Genomic DNA, 27,840 nt, shown 5'->3' with positions numbered 1-27,840 from the left:
AGCCAAGATAATAATCGATTATTCAAACTTTATTTTAATGGCACTTTTCATGCACAGGCAAGTTGCAACACTAAGTGCTTTAAAAACAAGAAAACACCGCGTCCGCTTCAACCCTTGACTAACACCCTCCCCCCTCCACATCCCACCTCCCCAGATTGTAAATAATCAAATGTAAATACCGTATTTTTCGGACTATAAGTCGCTCCGGAGTATAAGTCGCACCGGCCGAAAATGCATAATAAAGAAGGAAAAAAACATATATAAGTCGCACTGGAGTATAAGTCGCATTTTTGGGGGAAATGTATTTGATAAAAGCCAACACCAAGAATAGACATTTGAAAGGCAATTTAAAATAAATAAAGAATAGTGAACAACAGGCTGAATAAGTGTACGTTATATGAGGCATACATAACCAACTGAGAACGTGCCTGGTATGTTTACGTAACATATTATGGTAAGAGTCATTCAAATAACTATAACATATAGAACATGCTATACAATCTGTCACTCCTAATCGCTAAATCCCATGAAATCTTATACGTCTAGTCTCTTACGTGAATGAGCTAAATAATATTATTTGATATTTTACGGTATTGTGTTAATAATTTCACACATAAGTTGTTCCTGAGTATAAGTCACACCCCCAGCCAAACTATGAAAAAAACTGCGACTTATAGTCCGAAAAATACGGTAATCAAATACTTGTTCTTATGCTTTCTGAACTCACTATGTTCACTGCTCGCTGTACATATCCTACCAAGTCAGACCTACACTGTTTCAATGTCCATTTCTCTGATGATGCAATTGTTGATGACTGAAGTGCTGATATCAACCAAACCTAACCCCCCCCCCCCCTCTAAATCCCACCCCCCGGACTGTAAATAATGTAAATAATTCAATGTATATACTCTGATGATTAACTTGTGTGATGACTGTATTATGCTGATGGTATATATTTGTACCATGAATTGATTTACGTGGACCCCGACTTAAACAAGTTGAAAAACTTATTCAGGTGTTACCATTTAGTGATCAATCGTACAGAATATGTACTGTACTGTGCAATCTACTAGTAAAAGTTCCAATCAATTCCAATCAATCAATGCACACACATCACTGTTGACAATAATAAAGTATAGCATGTCACTGAGGATTGAGGATGAACCCCACCTTTGAGGTGTCCACGTTGGAGGTTTACAAAAAAATTATATAAAATGTATATTAAAATAAGGGCTGTCACAATTAACGATTTAACTCGTGAATAATCACAACAAAATATATTTTCATGCAATTTATTTTGACCGCACACGCTCTTTAACCTTAACCGCTTTGCGGTCAGTAATCAGATCAATGCATACGTCAGTACAAAAATTAGTGAGTAGACCCCGACCGGTGAGCTCGCTGGCAAATTTCCCTCCAAAATTCAGCCTGAAAAAACTTTAGATAAAACTGTTACCAAGTTTTGTGCAAATAAATTACATTCATTGATGTAAAACGTTTAAAAACATCCTGGATGACATTCTCACTATAAAATTACATTTTTGTACAAATATTTTGGTCTTTTCTTAGGAACATTTTAAAGGGGGTGTTTGCAACTTCCTCAAAGTAAACATTTTTCAAAGTAAAACAATATAACAAGAACACCAGTGGCAAGCTTATGATACCATTAGTGGTTTGACAGAACACATTTGTTTGAAAATTGTCTATATTTTTCCACAATTGCAAAGTTAATGTAATAACGTCAACACGTATGCGCCGGGAGCGCGTGCACACATACAAAAGCAGTCCAAGAGAAGGAACAAACAATTTGCAGTCTTGTTGTTGTTATGATAGAACATACATTCAATGACAGCTAACGCTCGCTATCCGAATTGCTATTATTAGATAACAACACCTAAAGCTAATGCGCGTGCATGTCACGTACGTACGTAATTACGTCATTAAGTAGGAGAAGCTGTGAGAGGGCGGGATATACTGTAGAATTACATTGTAAAGTTAGCGTTCCCTAGACATCTGTACAAATGGTGCAAGCACTCCTCTTAATTATGCAAGCGAGTGAATAATTATGATTTATGAATAATCCAAATTCCAGAATTTTATTTATCTGATTTAAAAAAAAAAAAATCATTTGACAGCCTTAATTAAAATATATGTCAAAATGAATTATAAATAACATAACAAATATAATAGTAGTAATAGTAGCAATAAATAAAATAGAAAATAACCAAATAAAAATGAAGAACCTTAAAATAGTTTAAAATGATCAATAAAATGCCTGATTAGAAAGATGTGCCTTTAACCTTTTTAATATTGTAATTATTATTTTTTTAATATCAACGGTCTCTGCAGTTCTGAGGCACTCCGGCAGGTGTTCCACAGGTGGGGGCCATAGTGGCTAAATGCCGCCTCACCGTGGGTCTTTGTTCTTCACTGCCATCCATGACTTGATGTCTAAAATGCAGTTAAAATGGTATCTATTGAAAAGAAGAACATTAGACATGGGTTTAATTGTAATTCTGGACTCTTTATAAATAAAGTTGATTTGATTTGTATGTATGTAAATAATCCAAAAAGTCATCTGGAAAGACGGCAATGTACAATTGTGTATCATCAACCTCACTGTGGGAACTGTTTCCGTCCCCAAGTGGCAGCATGTAGAGATGAAAAAGAATGGGACCCAATATTGAACCTTGGGGATCCCCACATTTTTTTTCATGGGTTCCTGTGGAACATGTAAAACGATAATGTCAACCTTTGCATACTAACATGCCTTTTCCCCCCCAGGTGTATTCTGCCAACTATAATGGAGGTAACATTAGGGAGGTTCTGACCACTGCAGTCCAGAATGTGCAAAACCTGGCCGTGGACTGGATCAACTTCAAATTGTACATATTGGAAGCCATGGTGGAGCGCATTGACGTGTGCGACTTTGAAGGAGGGAATCGAGTAACGCTGGTCGCTGAGAACCTGCAGAGTCCTCATGGCCTGGTCCTGGACCCCACAGTGGGGTGGGTTTAAATTGTCATTCTGCTGCACACATTGTGTTTGTTGATATGATATGTTAGGGCACAAATTTGAAAAGAAATTGCATGTATGCTGTAACACTTACGCACTTGGTTCTTTGTGTCGCGTACTTATACAACAGCAAATATACAGCCCTCCCTTATTTATTGCGGTTAATTGGTTCCGGACATGACCGTGATAAAATAATTTACGCAAAGTAGGAATTATTCATTATAAATTAAATATCATAACTACAGCATAAAAAAATATTTTCTGACCTTCTAAATATGCTTTTTAACATTGTGGGAGCCACGTAGACACAAATTACTTCCCTTTAGTCACAGTTACACTCTTTTAATCCAATATAGTAATGCTACCTGAGGCTGAGCCAATCAGTGGGCACGAGACTGAACAACGTGCTCATACTGGTTTAGTGTCCTCTAATAGCCAATACTAGTGTAGTATTGACTAGTCATTTACTTAGCCATTCATGTGCTTGAAAATGTTTAATTCAGGACCCATTTTTTAGAATAAGCTTTAGAACAGGGGTCGCCAAACCGTCAATCACGATTGGACGGTAGGGTCCCAAAGATCCCAAAAATCTTAGAAAAAAAAAATATTAATATGAAACCTTCTTCAGTGAGACCTCCACCCGGACAATGGCCAATTGACTGGCAAACAGGCACGCATTTTAACCCCTGAACACGCTTGCACACCTCTGTCTCTCTCTCTTCAGCCTCAGATCTCGCGGCAAAGTGGCCATCTATGACTCGGGACTCAATTGTCATTGGCCCTGGGCAAAAAAATAAAAAGGAAAACAGCAAGAAACACATTGAGAAAAAGCCTAAATGTTGACATCAGCCAATAACAACGACACAAAGCTTTAGAAAAATGAAATAATATCCCCCAAAAAATCTGCGATGTGACTGCAAAGTTTGAAGGACGATGTGGCGAGGCACGACTGTACAAGCATTACAATTAGGAGTAATTCATTTAATTTTCTGTTGTAATAATTTTTTTCGAACATAATTTATTTTTCTAACTCATTTAATTTATATTAACTCTTTTTAAAAAACATTTGCTTAATTTTAGTTCAATTACATTTTCAGATTTACTTATCTAATAATAATTAATACAATTTCTGGATTGTATAATTTTTTTGTAATCTTCCATCTATCCATCCAGCCATCCATTTTCTACCGCTTGTCCCTCTCGGGCATACAGCCATATATTTTAATTTCATTTATTTTAAACTTTTGATTTAAATGTAATTTTAATGTAATTAAATTGTCAGGTTTCTAATTATTGCATTAAAAAAATCTGATGTATGGTAATTTTATTTTCTAATTGAATTTAGAGTCATGTAGTTTTCGAATTGAATTTAATAGATTTTTGATTAAATTAAACTAAAGCTTCGTCTGTCTATCTTAGCTGCACTCGGCGGAAGGCAGGGTACACCCTGGAGAAGTTGCCACCTCATCGCATTAATTTTTTAAATTACGTTTTCTTTCATGTTTTTAATATTATTGATAATAATAATAATACCAGGTTTAAAAAAAAAAAAAACTAATTTGTAGATAGCTGCTTTTCAGATGAGGGGTACAATTAAAAACCTTAGTATGAGTTCATTGTTATTAAAATATTTTTTATGAAATTGTGTTGCTCGTGATTGTATACTGCATGCCCAGAATGGCACTTTTGACTATTTGTTTTTGTGTGTGCAGTTACATGTTCTTCACCGATATGGGCGTTAGCAATAACAACATGAAGTTGGAGCGGGCCTTTATGGACGGCAGCAACCGTGTGGAGCTGGTAAAGACCAGGCTCGGCACGCCAACCGGAATTAGCGTCGATATAATCACAAAGAGGGTCTACTGGTCTGACAGCCATTTTGACACAGTTGAAACTGTCACTTATCATGGTTTGGACAGGTAACAATTATTTTCTGTTGAGAAGTTCATCGTTTGCTGTGTTTGACGGCCATTGTGTGGCGGTCCGTGCAGGAAAGTGGTCCTCAATGGTGGAACCCAGTCCCCACATCCTTTCGGCATGGCTGTATTCGAGAACCACGTGTTCTTCACCGATTGGACCAAGATGGGGTTGGTGAGAGCCAACCGCTTCAACGGCAGCAACCCGGCGCTCCTCTTTCGTACCGCCAAGCGACCGGGCCATGTTGTCGTCTCCCACTCGGCCCTGCAGCCTGTTGGTAAGTACACAAACCTCCAAAGTCGAACAGTGTTCGGCTTGACTTGATCAACCTCATCCGACAGTGATGAACTCCTGCGGACGGCACAACGGCGGCTGTCAGCACATTTGCGTCCTGAGCCACCGCACAGACAATGACGGTTTGGGATACCGCTGCAAGTGTCGCCACGGTTACGACCTGAAATCAGACTTTCACAGTTGCTTCAGTGGGGAATTACTAAACTTCTTTTTCTATATTCCTCAAGAAAAGTGTTGGATAGTACACGGTTAATCCTATCTCTTTGTAAACAGAGGTAAAGCACTACTTGCTGGTGGCCTCCTCTTTAGCCCTGCGAGGGATCCCGCTCACCGTGTCACTCCAGGAAGACATCACCCTTCCCCTCACAGGGCTCGCCTCGTCTTTTTCCGGCTCGGCTGTAGAGTTTGACGGGCAAGATGAGGTTCTATTCTACAACGACAGGTCGAGAGGCCTGATCTATAAGTCCAACCTCAATGGCACCGGTGAGAGTTGATGTGTTGATATTGCCATTTTTACAGTACGTCATTATTTACCCCAACATGGCGTTAAATGAAAGCGGACCACGTATCACGTGTTATATAAAGTATACCACGTCGTATATACAGTATAACACGTGCATTTTAAACCTTTAATCATGATTTTGGGTGCATGAGAAAGTGGGAAGGAAAACACTTTTTGACCACAAGGTAATTTGTCAGCAAGTATATTGCAATACACAGCAGCAGCAACAAAACCAATATTTATTCATTTATTTATCTATTTATTGATTTGTGTTACAAGTTGAGCACAGGAAGTGAACAAACAAATATTACATTATAAAATGGAAAAGGGGCGGGATTAAATGAACTCTGCTTCTACCTACTCCTTTTCGGACATGTTGTAATGAGAAATTGGTATAAATATGCCATGTACCATATTGTAACGTTATGCGTTTGAAATAAATCCAAACCATAACCATGATGTTATTAAGCGGTGAAGAGCAAAGAGAATAGCCAGCATTCATAGTACATCAAGTGTAACACGCATGATTTTTACACCAACCATTTTAAAGTGCATGCAGAGTTATATAACGTTGTTAGCCACTCATACTCGAAATGCAGATACTGCCATCTTTTTTTTTAAATTACAGCAGCTTTTTTATATTCCAATTTGTGTTCCACTTAATTGACAATTCAAATTGAAATCTCCTCTCAGTTCAACAGATTTTGACTGGCTACAGGGTTGGCTCCATCGATGCCATGGCGTACGATTGGACTTCCAAAGTTTTGTTTTGGACCTCTAACACCTACAAGACATTGGTGGCCTTCAGAATCATAGACAAGTCTATGAGCGACATCGTCACGGGATTAAGGATCCCGAAGGGACTTGCAGTACATCCCGGGGATGGGTGAGTCTTCATTTGGAGACATTAATTAAGGTCCTCCTCCTCTTTTAAAAAAAATATGATGTATGTGTCCTTGCCTCTGTGTGTGTGTAGCTACTTATTTTGGGCAGACATATATCGCCCGGCCGTCATCATGAGGGGCTACACTGATGGCAGCAATGCAGTTCCACTGGTCAATAAAACACTTGGGCAGCCATATGCGCTTTCTCTCGACTATGTGTAAGACGCACAAGGCAAGATTAGTCACTATCCATAAGAAGCAGCTGTTTATAATCATGCTGTTTATGTGCTCGTTCAACAGGCAGGAGCGCTTGTATTGGGTCGACTCCCTCTTGGACCAAATTGGACACGTTGACCTTCAAGGAAACAACAGGCAGACCTTCAGCAATATTGGACAGATCACACAACCCTATTCGCTGACTGTTTATTCAGGTTTCTTTTCTTTTTATTGAAGCATATATTCAATGGCCAAAACATTAGGCACACCTGCACGTGATGCAACAAGAGCTGTTACATTTAAAGATGTCCGATAATATCGGACTGCCGATAAATGCTTTAAAATGTAATATCGGAAATTATCGGTATCGGTTTCGAAAACTAAAATGTATGACTTTTTAAAACGCCGCTGAACGGCGTGGTATACGGACGTAGGGAGAAATTCAGAGCGCGAATAAACCTTAAAGGCACTGCCTTTGCGTGCCGGCCCAATCACATAATATCTACGGCTTTTCACTCACACAAGTGAATGCAATGCATACTTGGTCAACAGCCATAAAGGTCACACTGAGGGTGGCCGTATAAACAACATTAACAGTGTTACAAATATGCGCCACACTGTGAAGCCACACCAAACAAGAATGACAAATACATTTCGGGAGAACATCCACACCGTAACACACCATAAAAAACAACAGAACAAATACCCAGAACCCCTTGCAGCACTAACTCTTCCGGGACGCTACAATATACACCCCCCGCTACCCCTCCACCCCCACCTCAACTCCGCCCCCCCATTTCCCAAATTCCAAGCTGCTGTTTTGAGGCATGTTAAAAAAAATAATGCACTTTGTGACTTCAATAATAAATATGGCAGTGCCATGTTGGCATTTTTTTCCATAACTTGAGTTGATTTATTTTGGAAAACCTTGTTACATTGTTTAATGCATCCAGCGGGGCATCACAACAAAATTAGGTATAATAATGTGTTAATTCCACGACTGTATATATCGGTTGATATCGGAATCGGAATATCGTATATCGGCAAAAAAGCCATTATCGGACGTCTCTACTTACATTATTACAGCAATTTGCCGTATTTTGCCTAACTAAATGGCAAACTAAATTTGAGAAACAGCTCTTAGTGTAAACACAAACATTTGTGTATAAATACTTGATATAAAGGTTCCCATACTATAGAAAAGTGCAGGCAGTATGTACTGATGAAATTAAATCAGAATAAAATCATTAGATAAAGAATTGTGATATACTGTATATTTTTTAAATAAATAACTCATGTAGTCGTAGACCCAATTCCAAAATCCGAAACTATTGCCAAGTTTTGAACAAAAATTTGCATAGTATAATGGCGCTAATATAATGTAGGGCTGCAACGATTAAACCAGTTAGAAAAAAGCTTTGGTTTATATTCTGTTGCTTCGATTAATCGCTCAATAAATGTAACTACAACAATTTCATCAAATCCGGGCCACGTGGAGTGCCCAAAACTTTAAACACGCAGACATAGTTTCCACACGGCCGCTGCAATAGAGTGCATAAAAGTCTGCAATGATCTGTATGGCATTGGCTTTCATAACAATTTTTTATTAATGCACACATGTTACAGTGCAATTTCAAATTGCTGTTTGCTTCAATTATTTTCCCCAAAACACGTATTCAGGCTATAAAGTGTGTTTTATCTAATAACATGATTTATCGAACAAGTAATCGATAGATTACTCAATTACTAAAATAATCGATAGCTGCAGCCATAGATAGATGCGATAATTAAATCAAATATAATCACATTTCAAAATATGAATATACATTGATATATTAAATTCAATCATACTTCTTATATAGCGGTATAGCTCGGTTGGTAGAGGGGCCGTGCCAGCAATTTGAGGATTCCAGGTTTGATCCCCGCTTCGCTATCCTAGTCACTGCCGTTGTGTCCTTGGGCAAGACACTTTACCAGAGGTGTGGACTCGAGTCACATGACTTGGACTCGAGTCAGACTCGAGTCATGAATTTGATGACTTTAGACTCGACTTGACAAAATGTAAAGAGACTTGCAACTCGACTTAGACTTTAACATCAATGACTTGTGACTTCACTTGGACTTGAGCCTTTTGACTTGACATGACTTGCCACTTTCCCCAAAATCCAAAGCTTAAAAAGTTATTTGGGAGCGCTACGTCTTTTTCATTTTCTTCGTCTGCGTCTATCAGCGTGTTATTCCTGTCAGCTGGTGTGCTGTCAGTACAACAGCCAATCAAATTAGAACTACGTTGTTTTCATCACGCAGCATTCATCCAATCAAATTGCAGGACAACCAATGAACAAGAGTTGTCCAACAACGTGCCAGTGATAAACAATTATGTTAAAGTTGGTTTCGTTCGGGTATAAAAACTACGACTTGGTCAACAAAAAACAAATTGCCGTATGCAAATCACGCAGTTCGAATATTACAGACGGAGACGCAACAACTTCCAACTTCGTTCGACATTTGAAGTTGCACAAAGAAGGGTAAGTTTTGAATGTAAGATAACGTTTATTGGCTAAGTAACGTAACTTTTATTTGCTGTGTAGTTAAATCAGTGAGGCTGCAAACTCACTGCTAACGTTATAACCATAGACATCTTATAAGTAGACGCAGCATAGAGCGCTACTGCCTACTGGCGCAGACGAGGCGCGGGGCCGCCATCTTGGAGTGGTGATCCGCTCCACTCAGTGCAATTCATTTGGCAGGAGCAATGAACTGTCAGCGCATTTAATTCATCTTACCTCACTGAATACCACTGATTTTCACACGCCTTTTTTGTCATACGTGTAGCTATGATAAAGGACACATGTTTTGGCTTGTTTTATTATTCATAGTTTGCTTAACAGTAATATAATATTCTTATACGCTATAAGTGACCAGACGTCCGAGATCAAAACTGGGAATATAATCCCAGAGAAGGGGAAAAAAAACGGTAAGCTATTTTTAAGTTGAAGAAACAATATGATTAGGTTATATATACATATGCGTGTATCCTACATAAACAATGTATGAATACATTAGATATCTATATATCTTAGGGACCTATAGACTGTATCTCTGTTGCTTCAGCAGCAGAGAGTTTATTCTGTCTTGACACTTTGTATTGATATTTTCTATTACATTCTTCCCTTAAATGATCAACTGATTGTTTTATATGTATTATTTTATGTAAGTCGCTTTGGATAAAAGCGTCTGCCAAATACTTAAACATAAATAAACACCTGAAAGTCTTCATATCAGCTAAAACCACCAATCTGTTTCACTGGATTCAGAATAAAACCAAATTCTGTTTAACCCAACAATGTTAGTATTTGAATATTGTTACTTGAAGACTGATTCCTGGTTACAATTATACTGTTAAGAAAGTATTGTCTTATACTTTGCCTAAAATGAGAATGCATCATAATCAGTAGTGGCTGGTGAGTTTTGTTTTAGGTGGGGCTGAATGTTTGTAAACCAAACCCCTGTAGAGGCGTCATCCTCCCCCAGAAGATTTCTTTGTGATTTTCACATACAAATATTGAAGATCTTTGCTCCTTCTCAACTCTGTGCTAATATTCTTTTCATAAAATACAACCAATAGTACGTTAATGTTAAATCTTACTTGTGAAAAGTAATCCCCCGATTCCTATTTTCAACAGTCCGCTCATTTGAGCAGGAAAACGCTGAACACCATCTTTGTTTTCTACCTTTCAACTGTCAGTTTAGGCTGCTCGCCGGCTCCTCATCAGCACTTCAAGATGGCGGCCAAATTGCTCACGTCACAGCAACCAATGCTGCGTCTACTTATAAGATGTCTATGGTTATAACGTCATTGCAAACACGGCAATCTGTTGCGTCCACTGCAGTTTGCTACCTTATTCATACTTTTTGTCAAGTGATTTTTTTTTAAGCAGGGTTTCATGAGGTACCTATACATAACGTTACGTTAGTCAATGTATCACACACAGTAACGTAACGTTAGTCAATGTATCACACACAGTAACGTAACGTTAGTCAATGTATCACACACAGTAACATTACGTTAGTCAATGTATCACACACAGTAACATTACGTTAGTCAATGTATCACACACAGTAACATTACGTTAGTCAATGTATCACACACAGTAACGTAACGTTAGACGGCGGTCAGCAGCACCGCGTATTTTAGCCACCTACAAAAAGACAAACATAGTCAAATAAAGGTCTGTTAAATGTATACTATATTAAGAATATGTGTACATATTGCATAGGGTCCTGACATCTAAAAAGTACAACACTGTTCATTGTTATGTTCATATATTTGTTATGTTTTTCATGTGTACGCACACATCAACACACATACAGTATGAGATGAGATCAATGAGATAAGGTTAGAACAGGATAGAAACTGCTGTGGAACTAGTTACAATGCAATATGCCATGGAAATACAATGTTAACACTTTTGTGCAAATAAGTACAGTTGCACTTGTTTTTTTCAAATGTGTTTATTCTGTAAAGGAATGAGTTACATGTTTAAAATGACTGGTTAATAGTGCTATTTTGAAGTGCAATGTCAGCACTATCTTTTTCCCTGCAATTTCAAATGCACTTGTTTTAATAAATAAATACAGCGTTTTAAAAGCATACACAACACAATCTGTGTAAATATATTAGTCTGTGGTTAAATGACTTGAAAGGACTCGAAACTCAAAATGCAGGACTTGGGACTTGACTTGAGACTTTCCAGTCTTGACTTTGGACTTGACTCGGACTTGCCCTGTCTTGACTCGGGACTTGACTCGAGACTTGAGGGTAAAGACTTGAGACTTACTTGTGACTTGCAAAGCAATGACTTGGTCCCACCTCTGCACTTTACCCACCTGTTCCCAGTGCCACCCACACCGGTTTAAATGTAACTTACATATTGAGTTTCACTATGTCAAAGCGCTTTGAGTCACTAGAGAAAAAGCGCTATATAAATATAATTCACTTCAATTGACGTCTTCATGAAAAAATATAGTGTTGCAGATGCAGTTTTTTGCGTGAATTTGATATTGCACCTTACTGGATTGTTAATGTGTACCTTATGTTGTGGTTTATTTGAAACGTAATGATTACCACCTGATGTAGTTCTATAGGTAATACTGGAATTTCTAAAGCGCTGTGGTAATTAATTGTATATGTCGCAGTTAGGTGTACCTAATGTTGTGGTACACCTGCTAATGTTATTTGATGCCATGCAACCTAATGAAACAGACGTAGGTTCAAACCATGTATTTGTGCCCCATAGACTACCTATATGTGTCCGATACACGTAGCAGAGCGATATTTGAGATGAGGAAGAGGGATGGAGGAGGAAACACAATGATCAGACAAGGAATCAATGGAATTCTGAATGTCAAAGCCTACACCGCTGACCTCTACAGTAGTAAGTTCCCGTCAAGTGACGTCTGTGACACTCCTCCAATGAATACCTGCTGACTGCCATGTCACTTTTCTACTTTTAGGTATCAGTAGTCGCTGTGCGGTGGCAAATGGGCGCTGCAGCCACTTCTGCTTCCCGACTCCGTCTTACAGCCGCGTGTGTGGCTGCCCGTACGGCATGAAGCTACAGGTCAACCAAATGGACTGCGTTAAGGACGACAGCGTTCCGCCGCCGGATAACAACTGCGGCGACTACGCCTTTGAATGTGACGAGGGGCGATGCAGGCCCAATTCCTACCGCTGCGATGGCTACTTGGACTGCGTGGATAAGTCTGACGAGGCCAACTGCACAGACACAGGTGCGTTAACATCACAGCGCTGTGTTTCCCACAGATTGGCAATCTATTTGTGGCAGCGGTAGCGTCAATATGACGTCATCATAGTATTTGCATAAATGACTATGACGCATGTATTTTTTAAAAAGGCTAAAAAAAAGTTATAAATATATTTAAAGGCAAATCTGTGTTATTAGTATTAGTAAAATATATTTTTCGTTACATATATCGTTTTGCTGTATTATTCAATTTTACTATTGCAATGTTACACAGGATGTACTTTGTACACCCATGGTTTATTTACATATATTTTTCTGCCCACTCTGAATGTTATAATTTAGTTTGGCAGATCGATAAACAGTCCTTTAAATTTGAGGTTGTTTAAAACTAGGCACGCACAAAGAAAGTACATTAAAATACATATGAAGTCGAGGAGATGTTGGATCGACAATACAGTGTTACGTTCTGGTCGCTTTGCTGCGATGGCGGTGTTCTCACGATGCCAAAATGACAGGAAGCAGCGTGCAGATAAGAATCTTCTTTAGTTCCACATGGAAAGGCATGAATACAAAAACAAAGTGCGTGTCGCCCGGAAGTGCACAGGAAGCCCCAGGCCAAACTTAGCTTGAGGCTAATAACAAAGAACTGAAAAGTAAACGCAAAAACTTACGGAAAGCTATTTTAGCGCAGCGTGAAGCAGAGGTGGAACCAAGTCATTGTTTTGCAAGTCACAAGTAAGTCTCAAGTCTTTGCCCTCAAGTCCGAGTCAAGTCCCGAGTCAAGACAGGCAAGCCCCGAGTCAAGTCCAAAGTCAAGACTGGAAAGTCTCAAGTCAAGTCCCAAGTCCTGCATTTTGAGTTTCGAGTCCTTTCAAGTCCTTTTAACCACAGACTAATATATTAACACAGATTGTGTATGCTTTTCAAACGCTGTATTTATTTATTAAAACAAGTGCATTTTAAATTGCAGGAAAGAAAATTGTGCTGACATTGCACTTTATAATAGCACTATTAACCAGTCATTTTAAACATTAACTCATTCCTTTACAGAACAAACACATTGAAAAATAAAGTGCAAATGTACTTATTTGTACAAAAGTGTTAACATTGAAAAAACATGACATATACGTGAACATAACAAAAAAGTTGTACTTTTTATATGTCAGGGCCCTATGCTGCATTGCATTTGCAAAAGACCAAATTAGCCAAGAGTCTGTCAGTCATTTGTGCACGATGGGGGCGTAGTATGATGCCACCATGGCTGAAAACTCGCTCCACTGGAGCACTGGAGGCAGGCACTGCCAAGACTCTCATGGCCACTCGGAACAGTGAAGGAAGAGTCTTCATGTTCAATGCCCAGAACAAAAGGGCATTCTGTCCTTCAGCTATGTCAAGGTAGTGACTTAGCTGTAGTGCTGGAGTAGTCCCAACATCCTTCTTCTGTCTCTTGTGGTAAGCAGCAAACAGCCCTTCTCCTTCTCCAAGGTCCCCTTGCTCTTCTTCATCAACAAGAGGCGCAGGTTGCTCAGTCTCTGCAGCATCTTGCAGGATCAATTCTGGTAAACATGTAAAAACAATAGCAGAAACAAGAGACCTTATTACCATTTGTGTTGGTGATGCAGTGTGCTAGACTGAAATACTTAATTATTGCTGCAGTCAGTTAGATCAGATTATGAGGAAAAAAGTTACATTAGACTCAGTTACATTTACCTTTAACCTGTTGTGTCACCTCTGCCTTGACGTCACGACTGACCAGCACATGGGGCTCCACCCACAACAGAGAAAAGGCTGGATCCAAGGCAGCTGCTTTGAGGTAGACTGGATCTGAAAAGGGAGCAGTGATCCCATCTTGTGTCCTGGTCATTTTCACATTGATGAAGATTCCAAGAAATCTTTTGTTCAGGGATATCTGGAGACTTCTGACCAGGCCGCTCAGGAAACAGACCTGAGGCTTCAGTTTCTCAAGGTGGTGGTTGAGGGACAAGATGGATGGAACAACAGCACTGATTGTGATGACCTTCTCCCCCTGTGTCAAATCAGTTGCTACTCCAAGTGGCTTCAAGATGTCCACAAACTCTTTCAACAGATTCCACTCCTGTGCTGTGAATGACAACTCCCTGTGCCCAGCCTTTTCTAGAACAGCACAGAGCCTTACTTGATTGCACAGGAGAACAGCCTTCACTTGCCTCAGTGTTGAGTTCCATCTTGTGTTGACTGCAGCAGGGATGCCTTTCTGTTCCCCAAATTCAGCATCAAACATATCTTTGAATGTTGTGCTTGTGTGCAGCAGTGAGCTGAGTTTAGATAACTTCGAAAGAGAAGGAGATACCACTTTTGTTTCTTTCAAAGCATCTCCCACCACCAGCTGAAGAGTGTGCGCAAAACACTGCAAGCGCTTTTTCTTTGCCAAAGCAACATCTACCGTTTGCTGATCTTCCACGGTTAAATCACACCAGAGCTCAGGGTCATCAAGATGATCTCCATCATCGTCATCCTCTTGTTCACTGGGGAAGCACACAGTGAATGCTTTTCGCATGTTAGCAGCATTGTCACTAATAATGTAGTCCAGTTTAGCTTTAATGTTGTATTCATCACATATTGCCTCAAATTTGTCACAGATTCGTTCAGCTGTATGTGAGCCTTTGAAGCGCTCACAAGCCAAGAGATTGGACTTGAGCTGTATCCTCTCTGCCTCTTTGTCCAACCAGTGCACAGTGACACCGAGGAATCCCCTCATCTTTCGGTCAGACCAAATGTCCACAGTCACTGAAACATGGTCAATGTGGCTCAATTGAGTTTTTAATTTTGATCGTCTTTCTTCAGCGAGGTTCTCTGTTTTTGATGTCAGTGTTCTGCGACACACTGGGCTGTACTTGCTGTCAAGTACTGTCAGAAAGTGGCGGAAACTCTTCTTTTCCACAATAGACAGGGGCAAGTTGCAATCAATAATCAAGTCAGACAGTATTGCATTGGTGATAGCTTTCTGCTGTGGATGAGTCGTACTGTAATGCCCGACACGATTGTCCAGGAACTGCGAGATTGAAGGCTGTTGTGGTTGATTTGTGATGCTTTTGTTCATCAGGTATTCTTGAAATCTGTTAGCATATTAAACAGATGTCAGAAAATCCCTTATAGCCACATATGAAAAGTACTGAAACTACTCTTTACTACTCATATTATTAATATCAATCTTAACAGTGTGTGTGTGTGGTAAACATTAGGTTACAGTTGCTGCACTAGTCATGTATTTTAAAACTTATTTCGAGTTGAAGGTATAGTTCAGGATTTGTGAAGTGGGGTTGTATGAGGGACTACACGGAAAATGGCAGGCAACCCACTCACAATAGAGAGAAGCAGACAGGCTACCAGCACACGACTTAGGCTTTACATTGCTGTGGACGGGGTCAGCAGCTATTGATTGATTGAAACTTTTATTAGTAGATTGCACAGTACAGTACATATTCCGTACAATTGACCACTAAATGGTAACACCCCAATACGTTTTTCAACTTGTTTAAGTCGGGGTCCACGTTAATCAATTCATGGTACAAATATATACTATCATCATAATACAGTCATCACACAAGTTAATCATTGGAGTATATACATTTAATTATTTACATTATGTACATTTTTTTTTGGCATAAAAAAATACAATCGTGTGCTTACGGACTGTATCCCTGCAGACTGTATTGATCTATATTGATATATAATGTAGGAACCAGAAATATTAACAGAAATAAACAACCTTTTTGTGCGAATGAGTGTGAATGATTGTGCGAATGAGTGTAAATGGGGGAGAGAGTTTTTTTGGGTTGGTGCACTACTTGTAAGTGTATCTTGTGTTTTTATATGTTGATTTAATTAAAAAAAGAAAAAGAAAAGAAAAATTAATTTCTTGTGCGGCCCGGTACCAATCGATCCACGGACCAGTACCGGGCTGCGGCCCGGTGGTTGGGGACCACTGAGGTAAACAACCAACAGTATGTCAGAAAGCTAGCTAAAACGGTACACATATTCATAATATAGTATACATTTTAACTGACCTTTATTTTACTATTTTTGTCTTTTTTTAGGTGTCTAAAATACGCGGTGCTGCTGACCGCCGTCTAACGTTACGTGTGATATATTGACTAACCTAACCCTGCTTAAAAAAATCACTGAACAAAAAGTATGAATAAGGTAGTGAACTGCAACAGCTTCCCGTGTTTGCAATAACGTTATAACGTTAGCAGTGAGTTTACAGCCTCACTGATTTAACTACACAGCAAATAAAAGTCACGTTACTTAGCCAATAAACGTTATCTTACATTCAAAACTTACCGTTCTTTGTGCAACTTCAAATGCCGGACGAAGTTGGAAGTTGTTGCCTCTCCATCAGTAATTTTCAAACCGCATGTGTTGCATACTGCAAACCGTTTTGTGTTGACCACCTCGTAATTTTTATACCCAAACAAAATTATTTTAGGTATCATTTTTTGTTCACTGGCGTGTGGTTTGGACATGTCTTCTTCGTTGGTTGTCCTGCAATTTGATTGGATGAATGCTGTGCGATGAAAACAAAGTAGATCTAATTTGATTGGCTGTTGTACTGACAGCACACCAGCTGACACACGCAACGCTGATAGACAAGTACACAATGAAAAATACGGAGAATAACTTTTTCATCTTTGGGTTTTGGGGAAAGTAGCAAGTCATGTCAAGTCATGTCAATTCAAAAGGCTCAAGTCCAAGTGAAGTCACAAGTCATTGATGTTAAAGTCTAAGTCGAGTTGCAAGTCTTTTTACATTTTGTCAAGTCGAGTCTAAAGTCATCAAATTCATGACTCGAGTCTGACTCGAGTCCAAGTCATGTGACTCGAGTCCACACCTCTGGCGTGAAGCGTACCTGTTGCCACTGGCGAACATTGATCAAGCATTTTAGGCCAGGTGACAACAGCAAATAAAGAGAGTGATGAGTGGCGGCAACAGGTAGAGACACTAATCAATAAACAGAAACCAGAGTGTCTTATCAGCGCACCACCTAGCTACAAGAAAGTAAACAAAAAGAAAGATCGCTGAAACAGAAATAGACTCAAAACTAGAAAAAACACAACAAAGAAAACTAGACATGACCTGACTGACAGGTCATGACATACAGACAAAAAGAGATGCAACTATACAGTATTAATGCTATCGTACAAGGGACCAGCCCATTGACAGGCTAAATAAAATAGCATTGTGATTGATTTACTTGTACAAACGTTTAACAAATTACATTTTTGACATAATATTGCAATTGCATTTCTACACCGCAGTAAATAAACTCTGTGGAAACAAATATTGATGACTCATACCCTTAAATACAAGTTGCACACCTGTACTGGTACACAGTTAAATGAATGTATGGGAACCGTTGCAGGAATTGTAGCATACTTAGTCACAATTACATCCCATCATCCAGGAGCGACCTGCTCTCCCAGCGCCTTCACCTGCAACAACAAGCACTGCATCCTGTCCGGGTGGCGTTGTGACGGCATCGACGACTGCGGCGATGGTTCGGATGAAGTCAACTGTCCCACTCGAGAGCCCACCACCTGCCCGGCAGACACATTCACCTGCGATAACAACAGATGCGTCTCCAAAGCGTGGCTGTGCGACGGCGACAACGACTGTGGCGACGGTTCGGATGAGCACAACTGCAGTAAGTTCACGTCAAGCCCACGCATTAGGCACATTTCAGAAACCCTTTATAAAATCTTGTCCAGGGACAATACTAGAGAAATGAAACTTGGATGTACTTTAAAGTAGGGGCACCCAAACCTTTTGTCTCACAGGGCCAAAGACAGCAATTATAAGCGTGAAACACAAATAGCCAAAATGTTACCATATTTACTAGGGGTGTCAAAAAAAATAGATTTTTGAATTAATTACGATTCTTTTTTGTAACAGATTTAAAAAATATATATATATATGTTTTTATAATTCTGTCCTGTCCAGCCGCTCAAGCGAATCATATTGTTGATGTAGATGCCCATATCTGCTGTACAGCTTTACTTTAGAAAAGAGAAGTGCAGAATACTTCTCTTGCTTTATTTATATTAGACTTTATTAAATGTTTGGGTATACTTTTTTAAAATTAAACCAGTTTAATATTGAAACTTATTAGAGCTGTTTATATTTTTTCTGGAGGAATGTAGTTAATCATAGAGCTGGCACCCAATGTTGATGATTTTGAATTGAGAATCGTTTTGAATTGGCAATCGAATCATGTGGTGCCCAACGATTCACAGTCCTAATATTTTTCACAAAAAAACTATTATAAATGACAAATAGTTATCCAACTAGTTAGCTTTTTGAACACGGCATCTACTGTATTATTGTGTGAGCGTTAAGGGTGTCCCAAACTTTTTCCCTTCCGATACGATATCGATATTAATCCGATCTGATAGGAAGTGGGGATAGGTTGATTGGCAACACTGAGTGTGTGAATGTGAGTGTGAAAGTTGTCTGTCTATCTGTGTTGGCCCTGTGATGAGGTGGCGACTTGTCCAGGGTGTACCCCGCCTTCCGCCCCAATGCAGCTGAGATAGGCTCCAGCGCCCCCCGTGACCCTGAAAGGGACAAGCGGTAGAAAATGGATGGATGATAGGAAGTGTAATGGTAACTGTTTTTGGTGACACCTAGTGATCACAAAAATGGATAAAGTTAACTTCATGACACATTAAGTTAACCTGTCTCCCATTGAAAATATGTGGCGCATTATGAAGCGTAAAATACCACAACGTAACCGGACTGTTGAACAACTTAAGCTGTACATCAAGCAAGAATGGGAAAGAATTCCACCTGAAAAGCTTCAAAAATTGGTCTCCTCTGTTTACTGAGTGTTGTTAAAAGGAAAGGCCATGTACCGGTAACACCGTGGTAAAAATGCCATTGTGGCAACTTTTTTGCAATGTGTTAAGTTTAAATTAAGTTTCTCAGTTCGAACATTAAATATCTTGTCTTTGCAGTGTATTCAATTGAATATAAGTTGAAAAGTATTTGCAAATTATTGTATTCTGTTTTTTTTACGAATTACACAACGTGCCAACTTCACTGGTTTTGGGTTTTGTATATAAAAGTTGTTATTATTTTTAAAAGGCATGTCACATGGTAAAAGTATGCTGTTTTGGGGGGCCTAGCACCAATTACAATAATTTAAATTAATTTAACTTGGAGACGTTGATTTGACATACAAGTTATTTTCAGTTTAGAGTTCCATCAGAGAACCAATTAACCCAGTAAGTTGTGGTACTACTGTACTTTGCCCACTGCTCCCCTCACCTCACAGGGGGTGAACAAGGGGATGGGTCAAATGCAGAGGATAAATGTCACCACACCTAGTGTGTGTGTGACAATCATTGGTACTTTAACTTTAACTTAAGATGTCCACATGGGCCAAATATGGTGCCACTAAAAGTGTAATGTACCAGCTTCCTCTCCAGTGTGTCATGTTCCCTTTCTACAGAAATGTGGAATGGAAAAAACTCCAGATATGTTGTGGTTGTCTGCGATCATACATTTATTATTTAGTACTGCGAATCAAAATGGAAGCACCAACATTCATTTTATGATAAAATATGCTAAATTTCTTAACGCTACATTTGAGTGTTGTCATTTTTTAGCAAATTCAAACAGGACACAGGCAAAAATATCCCACCATTTCACCGGAAGTTCATAGCACTTACTGATCCTCCATGTTGGATGTCGTCAACAATATGATGTCTTCACTTCAGACTCCACCATCACTACCTGCCCGCCTGCCTACTTCCTGTGCCCCGACCACCGTTGCATATTCAACTCCTATGTGTGCGATGGCGACCAGGACTGCTTTGATGGCTCGGATGAGAAAGACTGCGGTAGAAATAACTCATTTGTTGTCAAAGTTGTTGGTTTTGTTGCATGGTGATAATGAATGTGTGCGCCGTTTTCTCCACACTAAGAGATTTCCTGCGCCTCCTATGAGTTCGCCTGCGTCAGTGGCGACCAGTGTGTCAGCAAAAGTTACCGCTGCGACGGCGTGACTGACTGCAGGGACCACTCTGATGAGCGAGACTGTCGTAAGTGGACGCTCTTGTATTTGAAAATGAGGATTTGTTACTGTGATGAAGCAATAAATGTAGTTTGACAATGACAACCATTGTGTCCGCCCAGCCACTCGAGGGCCGGGCCTGTGCCACAAAGACGAGTTCCAGTGTCAAACCGACGGCGTCTGCGTGCCGGACACTTGGGAGTGTGACGGCCACCCCGACTGCGAGGACGGTTCCGACGAGCACATCTCCTGCCCTCCTGTGACCTGTGGTGCCAGCTACTTCCAGTGCCCCAACAAGATTTGCATCCCCAAATACTGGCTGTGTGACGGCGAGAACGACTGCCGGGACATGAGCGACGAACAGAACTGTCCTACGCCTCCGTTCAAATGTCCCGGCAGCCAGTGGATGTGTCCCACTGACCAGGTGTGCATCGAGGAAGACAAAGTGTGCGACGGCAAGAAGGACTGTCCTAATGGAGCTGACGAGTCACCCATCTGCAGTAAGTCATCTTTATTTCTGCTTTCATTCATCATAAAATGTCCAAACTTTTTCCACGAAAACTATCAAAAGATGCAAGGTCTCATTTTCTAGCATCATTGTCCCTTTTGGCTGTTTTCTTCTATTTTGTTGTTGTTGTTTTTCATTCGCAAGGGGCCAATCAAAACTGTACTATATTGTCAAAAGTATTTGGCCACCCATCCAAATGATCAGAACCAGGTGTCCTAATCACTTGACTCGGCCACAGGTGTATAAATTCAAGCACTTAGGCATGGAGACTGTTTCTACAAACATTTGTGAAAGAATGGGCCGCTCTCAGGAGCTCAGTGATTTCCAGCGTGGAACTGTCATAGGATGCCACCTGTGCAACAAATCCAGTCGTGAAATTTCCTCGCTCCTAAGTATTCCAAAGTCAACTGTGGGCTTTATTATAAGAAAATGGAAGAGTTTGGGAACTACAGTAACTCAGCCACCAAGTGGTAGGCCACATAAATTGACAGAGAGGGGTCAGGGGATGCTGAAGCGCATAGTGCAAAGACTTTCTGCAAAGTCAAACCTCTATCGTTGGACAAATATATATCATATATTGTCTATATTGCGCAACCCTAGTTCCAACTAAATGTAACTCAAATAAAATTGTAACTTTTTACTAGGGATGTCCGATAGTGGCTTTTTGCCGATATCCGATATTCCGATATTGTCCAACTCTTTAATTACCGATACCGATATCAACCGATATATGCATTCGTGGAATTAACACATTATTATGCCTAATTTGGACAACCAGGTATGGTGAAGATAAGGTACTTTTTTTTTTTAATTAATAAAATAAGATAAATAAATTATAAACATTTTCTTGAATAAAAAAGAAAGTAAAACAATATAAAAACAGTTACATAGAAACTAGTAATTAATGAAAATGAGTAAAATTAACTGTTAAAGGTTAGTACTATTAGTGGACCAGTAGCACGCACAATCATGTGTGCTTACAGACTGTATCCCTTGCAGACTGTATTGATATATATTGATATATAATGTAGGAACCAGAATATTAATAACAGAAAGAAACAACCCTTTTGTGTGAATGAGTGTAAATTGGGGAAGGAGGTTTTTCGAGTTGGTGCACTAATTGTAAGTGTATCTTGTGTTTTTTATGTTGATTTAATAAAATAAAATACAATTTAAAAAAAAAAACGATACCGATAATAAAAAAAACGATACCGATAATTTCCGATATTACATTTTAACGCATTTATCGGCCGATAATATCAGCAGGCCGATATTATCGGACATCTCTACTTTTTACCCTTTATTAAGAAAGCTTTGTAATATTTAATTGTATTATATTGTACTAAACTGACCCTTTCTTAAGTCGCTGTAAGTGAATTCCTGGTTCTATGGTTATCACACTCTCTCCTTTGCAAATTCTAATGCACCAATTAAGCTTGCAATACTAACAATAGGCTCGGTTGTTATTATACTTATCTGGCAAGGGGAATTTGAGAGTATTTTAAATTTTTTGTATTTCTTTTTGTGTCCATTTTTATTCATATTTCAATTAATCATTATTATTACAATAATAAATTAATGTATATGCTTATTTTTTGTGTTATAGTATATTATTGTAATGCTATTATTAGCATCGGTATTAGTGTCATTGACATTAAAGGACTGTTTAAGTACACACAATTTGAATGTTCTAATGCACCAATCAAGCTTGTAATAATAACATTAGGCTCGATTGTTTTATACTGATTGGCTGTTGCCTCATTTCACAAAGATGAGAACGACTGTATACTACACAACGGCGGCTGCAGCCACATCTGCATTCAAGGACCATATGGGGCGGAGTGCCGCTGTTTCCCGGGTTTCCAGCTGCTCAACGACTCCAAGACCTGCGACGACATCAATGAGTGTCTCATCCCGGGTTTCTGCAGCCAGAAGTGCTACAATGAGAGAGGAAGCTTCCGCTGCTACTGCTCTGATGGTTACCTGCTGGAGCCTGATGGACGCACCTGCAAAGCTACAGGTGGGTTTGAATGAGGAGCGAAAGCAGCATCTAATGCATATGATTGAGCTCTTATTCCCCCTCTTAGACCCTCTAGCAGCCGTACTTCTGTTGGCCAAGCGGAGCCAGGTCATCGCCAACAGGATCAACGCAAAACCCCCACAGATCAGTCCAGTGGTGAGCGGTTCAAACATCGTGTCCGTGGACTTTGACCGCGTGACTTCTAGGGTGTACTGGGCCGACGCCTCCCTGAAGAAGATTTGGAGTGCTTACCAGAATGGAACTGACAGAAAGGAAGTAAGTCAGTCACTTTTCATTAAAACAGGTGGACATCCAACTCTTCCTTTACAAAGAAAACCAGAAGCGCATAGTCGTAGGTGACCACAACGTAGCCCACTGGGAATCCTTCATATTCATAATAATGATAATAATAATTAGGTCGGCTCAGGTTAAACTGTAACATTTTTTAAATGACCCATGTTTACTTTATTATTATAATTCTTATAGTAATCCGTATAGTAGAATTCACTGATCATTTGTATTACTTGTTTTTATTTATTACTGTGTATTATAAACAGTAGTTATATAGAAGTATTCATCAATTGATATTCAAATATGTATATTGCATGATATAGTTATAATAGTAGTAATTATAAAATATAGATGTTATACTTATTATAATACATAAAGGGTATTTTGCTAGTTGTTTATATTTTTATGTTGCTTTTTTAGTAGTTTAGTTTTTTAATTTATTAACTCTTCATTAAATAATGTTCTATTACCATTATTATTATTAGTATACTTATCCCTCAGGGGAAATGTACTTATGTATAATAAGTACATATAATGCAACAATATATAATTAAATTTCATCAAATAATATTCATCATTGTATGTTTTATTAGAAATGTTGTTATTATACTTAGACCTTGAGGGAAATGTACTAATTTTTATATTTTTAATAGCTTCTTTCTAATTGTTTAATTAGTAGTTTCAATCTATTAACTGTTCAGCAATTAATATTCATAATTTTATGTTCTACTAGCATACTTATTATTATTATACTTATCCCTCAAAGGAAATTCACAGTTTTTTATTTAATGTTTAATTGTTTTAAATCTATTAATTGTTATTAAATTAATAACTGTTCATCAATTGATATTCATAATCTTATGCTATATTACCATTATTGTTATTATACTTATCTGGCAAGGGGAATTCCATCGTATTTAAAAATGTTGGGATTTCTTTTTGTGTCCATTTGTAGTCTTATTTCAATTAATCATTATTATTACAATAATTAATTAATGTATACGTGTAATTGTATGTTATAGTATATTATTGTAATGCTACTATTAGCGTCGGTATTAGTGCCATTGACATTAAAGGACTGTTTAAGTACACACAATATGAATGTGATCCAAACAAAAGTATGACTTGAAGTAAACAAATTAATACATTAATCCACAATAGAACATAATAATCTATTCTAATCAGTTTGTGCAGGTGTACCTAATGTTGTATCCCTTGAGTTTATGTTCAATGTGTGGCTTTCTTTTGTTCTAGATTTTTTCTAGTGGTCTGATGGTGCCAGAGAGCATCGCTGTGGACTGGGTGGGCCGGAACCTCTATTGGACCGACTCTGTCATGGAGAACATCGAAGTTTCTACTCTGGACGGTCGCTTCCGCAAAGTGCTCCTCACCGAAAACGTCACAAGGCCCCGCGGCTTGGTTTTAGACCCCCGTAACCAGTAAGCCCACATTATTGTGGAATATATCTTTGCCTACTTGCTTGTTCACAAAACATTTGTTCACATTTCACAGTACCAACATGATGTTCTGGACGGATTGGGGTCAGAACCCCAGAATCGAGCGGGCCGACATGGATGGGGTCATGCGAAAAATCATTGTCAGTACAAAGATATACTGGCCCAACGGCTTGGCGCTGGACTACACCACACGCAGGGTGTACTTTGCAGATGCCTACCTCAAATACATCGACTACTGCGATTACGAAGGGAAAAACCGCTATCAAGTCATGGCGAGCGACATGGTGGGTTCAAATTAACAGATCTAATAAGGGGATTTAAAGTTAAAGCACATTTTTGTGGCCACCAGGTCCTCCAGCACCCACATGGCATGACCATCTTTGAAGACAGCATTTACTGGTCGGAGCGCTACACCAGCAAAGTGATGAGAACGAACAAGTTCCATGGTGGCAACGTCACCACATTGTTAAATAGCGTGTACCAGCCCATGGGCATCGTTATGAACCATCCTGTTAAACAACCTGCAGGTGACCTCTCATAACCTAACATCCATCCATCCATTTTCTACCGCTTATTCCCTTTTGGGGTGAATGGCTAAAACACTCAAGTATTTTTTTACACCAAGGAATACAGAAACAATTAAGAATGTGGTTAAATGTTGATGAATAATTTAGTTGAATTTAGCTGAACTATAAGGGACAAAGCAAATTAGTGCTATCTCTAATAATATATCTCATTAATAATGAATTGATTTTATTTTTGCAATGTGCTGATAAAAACATGAGCAGTGGATCGAGTAGGACCTCTGGGCTGCACTTTGTTAAAGAAAAAAAAGCAAACATCACAGCTTCATGTTATGGTTTATGAAGTCAACACTGTAGTTATTATTTATGGTCTGAATTGTACTTTGACTTTATCATTTATTTTGATCACAACAACCAGAAAGACTCTCCATCTATACAATTTGAACAAGGTAAAAAAAACTAAATAACATGGTGTGTGTCGGAAAAGGAGCAGGAATGAGCTGTAATAATCTGATTCTTTATCAACAACAGAATACATGATGACCCTATTTAACCAAATTCCTTTAGTATATATTATAGTATACATTTTATTATAATACATAGTATATTGAGTATATAATTACAAAATACATACATAATTCAATCTCAGATCAAATGAAAATTATAAATAAAATAAACACTCATTTCCTCAAATGTAGTTTAAATAAATAAAGTATATCCTTAAGATATTTTATATATTTTGCACATTCAATATACTAAGTACATGTTTATTTCATGCAGTTATTTATTCTGCGTTTATTAGTACATTGTTTTGATATTATCAAAACATTTTGTCATAACTATTTTTTCTTTTTTCTGTGGCCATTAATAATACATTAATATAATTAATTACATTTTATATTTAGAATATGACACAGGTTAATAAAATCTGAATTGGAACACTAAAAGGAAAGACTAAAAGTTTTTACTCAGTTTTATCTAGATCAAAAGTCAGGAATGTTCCATACTAAACTCTTAATGGACTTTCTAATGTGCCTTTTTAACACACACAAAAACGCTGATTGATGATATCATTGTCTAGATACTTTTGTCTACGTAATCATTTTAAATCTGCTTGTCAGAGATACATTTAAAAAATGTAACACAATAATATTAATGATAAGGTAAATATATAAAGGCTGGTGAAACGTTTTTTTTTGTAAATTTTTGTATTCAGGCCTCAATCCATGCAGAGAACATCTGTGCAGTCAGCTGTGCCTGCTGTCAGGCTTCAGGCCAAAGTACTACACCTGCCACTGTCAGTCTGGATGGAAGCTGGATACTGATAAACGCAAATGTCTCAAAGGTAAGAATTTTGTATTTTTTAGTTATTTTCGACTAGGCCTGGGTCTGAATTAAAATGAACTTGATGAATACAGTAGCTATGTTAGTGGTTGTTTTTGTTTCCTCTTCCTTTTAAACGGGGTGTTAGAGGGTTCAGTCTGTGCATCATTCTCAGCACCTGAGCTTGTTTATTCATTAGCAGAATTAAATGAACAGAGTGAACCTTTTTGTCAGTCATTCACAATCTGTGTCTCTGTGGGTGGAGGCGGGACCGCTACCTTACACACACAGGACAGAGAACCTCGCTCATTGCGACAAGCTTCTTTAATCACCGGAAGGTGACAAAAATCAGGAGTAAATGTCATTGCTAAGTCAGTATTTTGGCTTTAAACTAAATGAGCAACATGAGCTCATCAACATGGACGAATGAGCCAGTAAGTTGAATTTTTTAGAAAGTAATGGCATCAAAAAAAGACAACTGAACAAGTTTTTCCAACTGAGGAAAAAAACTACACAAGATGTTCAATATTTATTGAAGTGCAATCTTTGCTATGACAGATTGAGAGTCCATTGTGTTTGTATTGTTGGCTTACTTACTAGATAATTAGAATAATACAAATGAGAGATAAGTTTATTGTGGTTACTTGCATTATTTGTATTGCCGTACATATTATGATTACAATAATGCTTCATTTGGTCTCAAAATAATGCTGCCATTATTACTTTTATCAGTAATCATTTATCGTCAAGCAAAATTTGTTTTAGGCCCAGGCCTATTTTCAACACTTAATGTGTAAAAAAACAAACATTCAAGCGTTGACTCCGTTATAGATGAAACTCCTTTCTTGATGGTGGTGAGCGATTCGGTTATTTACGGCGTTCCTCTGGACCCCGCCGACTCCTCCAACAATGCGATGGCGCCCGTGTCAGGCATCCGTCAGGGGCGGGACATTGAATTTGATGACCGTGAGCAGTTTGTCTACTGGGTTGAGTTTTCAGTAAGTAGATGTTTCAAAAATGGATTATTTATACATCATGCACAATTTACTTTTTATGAAACAACATGAC

General features: G+C 38.6%; 1 protein-coding gene across 1 annotated transcript in view; it reads left to right on the top strand.

Annotated features, from left to right (window-relative positions):
• Nucleotides 1–27,840, top strand: part of lrp2b (low density lipoprotein receptor-related protein 2b) — a 65,929-nt gene that overhangs the window by 6,395 nt on the left and 31,694 nt on the right. Inside the window, exons 12-32 of the mRNA XM_061967881.1 lie at nt 2,785–3,008; nt 4,728–4,934; nt 5,007–5,209; nt 5,274–5,414; nt 5,500–5,709; nt 6,422–6,614; nt 6,705–6,830; nt 6,913–7,043; nt 12,129–12,266; nt 12,346–12,621; nt 18,040–18,279; nt 20,354–20,476; nt 20,561–20,677; nt 20,772–21,149; nt 22,929–23,177; nt 23,245–23,453; nt 24,723–24,907; nt 24,981–25,209; nt 25,275–25,452; nt 26,666–26,794; nt 27,604–27,770. Coding sequence (XP_061823865.1) covers nt 2,785–3,008; nt 4,728–4,934; nt 5,007–5,209; nt 5,274–5,414; nt 5,500–5,709; nt 6,422–6,614; nt 6,705–6,830; nt 6,913–7,043; nt 12,129–12,266; nt 12,346–12,621; nt 18,040–18,279; nt 20,354–20,476; nt 20,561–20,677; nt 20,772–21,149; nt 22,929–23,177; nt 23,245–23,453; nt 24,723–24,907; nt 24,981–25,209; nt 25,275–25,452; nt 26,666–26,794; nt 27,604–27,770 — 4,053 coding nt within the window. The remainder of the gene's footprint in view (nt 1–2,784; nt 3,009–4,727; nt 4,935–5,006; nt 5,210–5,273; nt 5,415–5,499; nt 5,710–6,421; nt 6,615–6,704; nt 6,831–6,912; nt 7,044–12,128; nt 12,267–12,345; nt 12,622–18,039; nt 18,280–20,353; nt 20,477–20,560; nt 20,678–20,771; nt 21,150–22,928; nt 23,178–23,244; nt 23,454–24,722; nt 24,908–24,980; nt 25,210–25,274; nt 25,453–26,665; nt 26,795–27,603; nt 27,771–27,840) is intronic.

Source organism: Nerophis lumbriciformis, linkage group LG11, assembly GCF_033978685.3.
Source record: "Nerophis lumbriciformis linkage group LG11, RoL_Nlum_v2.1, whole genome shotgun sequence".
Classification (NCBI taxonomy): domain Eukaryota; kingdom Metazoa; phylum Chordata; class Actinopteri; order Syngnathiformes; family Syngnathidae; genus Nerophis; species Nerophis lumbriciformis.
Note: the sequence above shows the minus strand (reverse complement) of the source record. Positions and strands in the feature narration are given on the sequence as shown.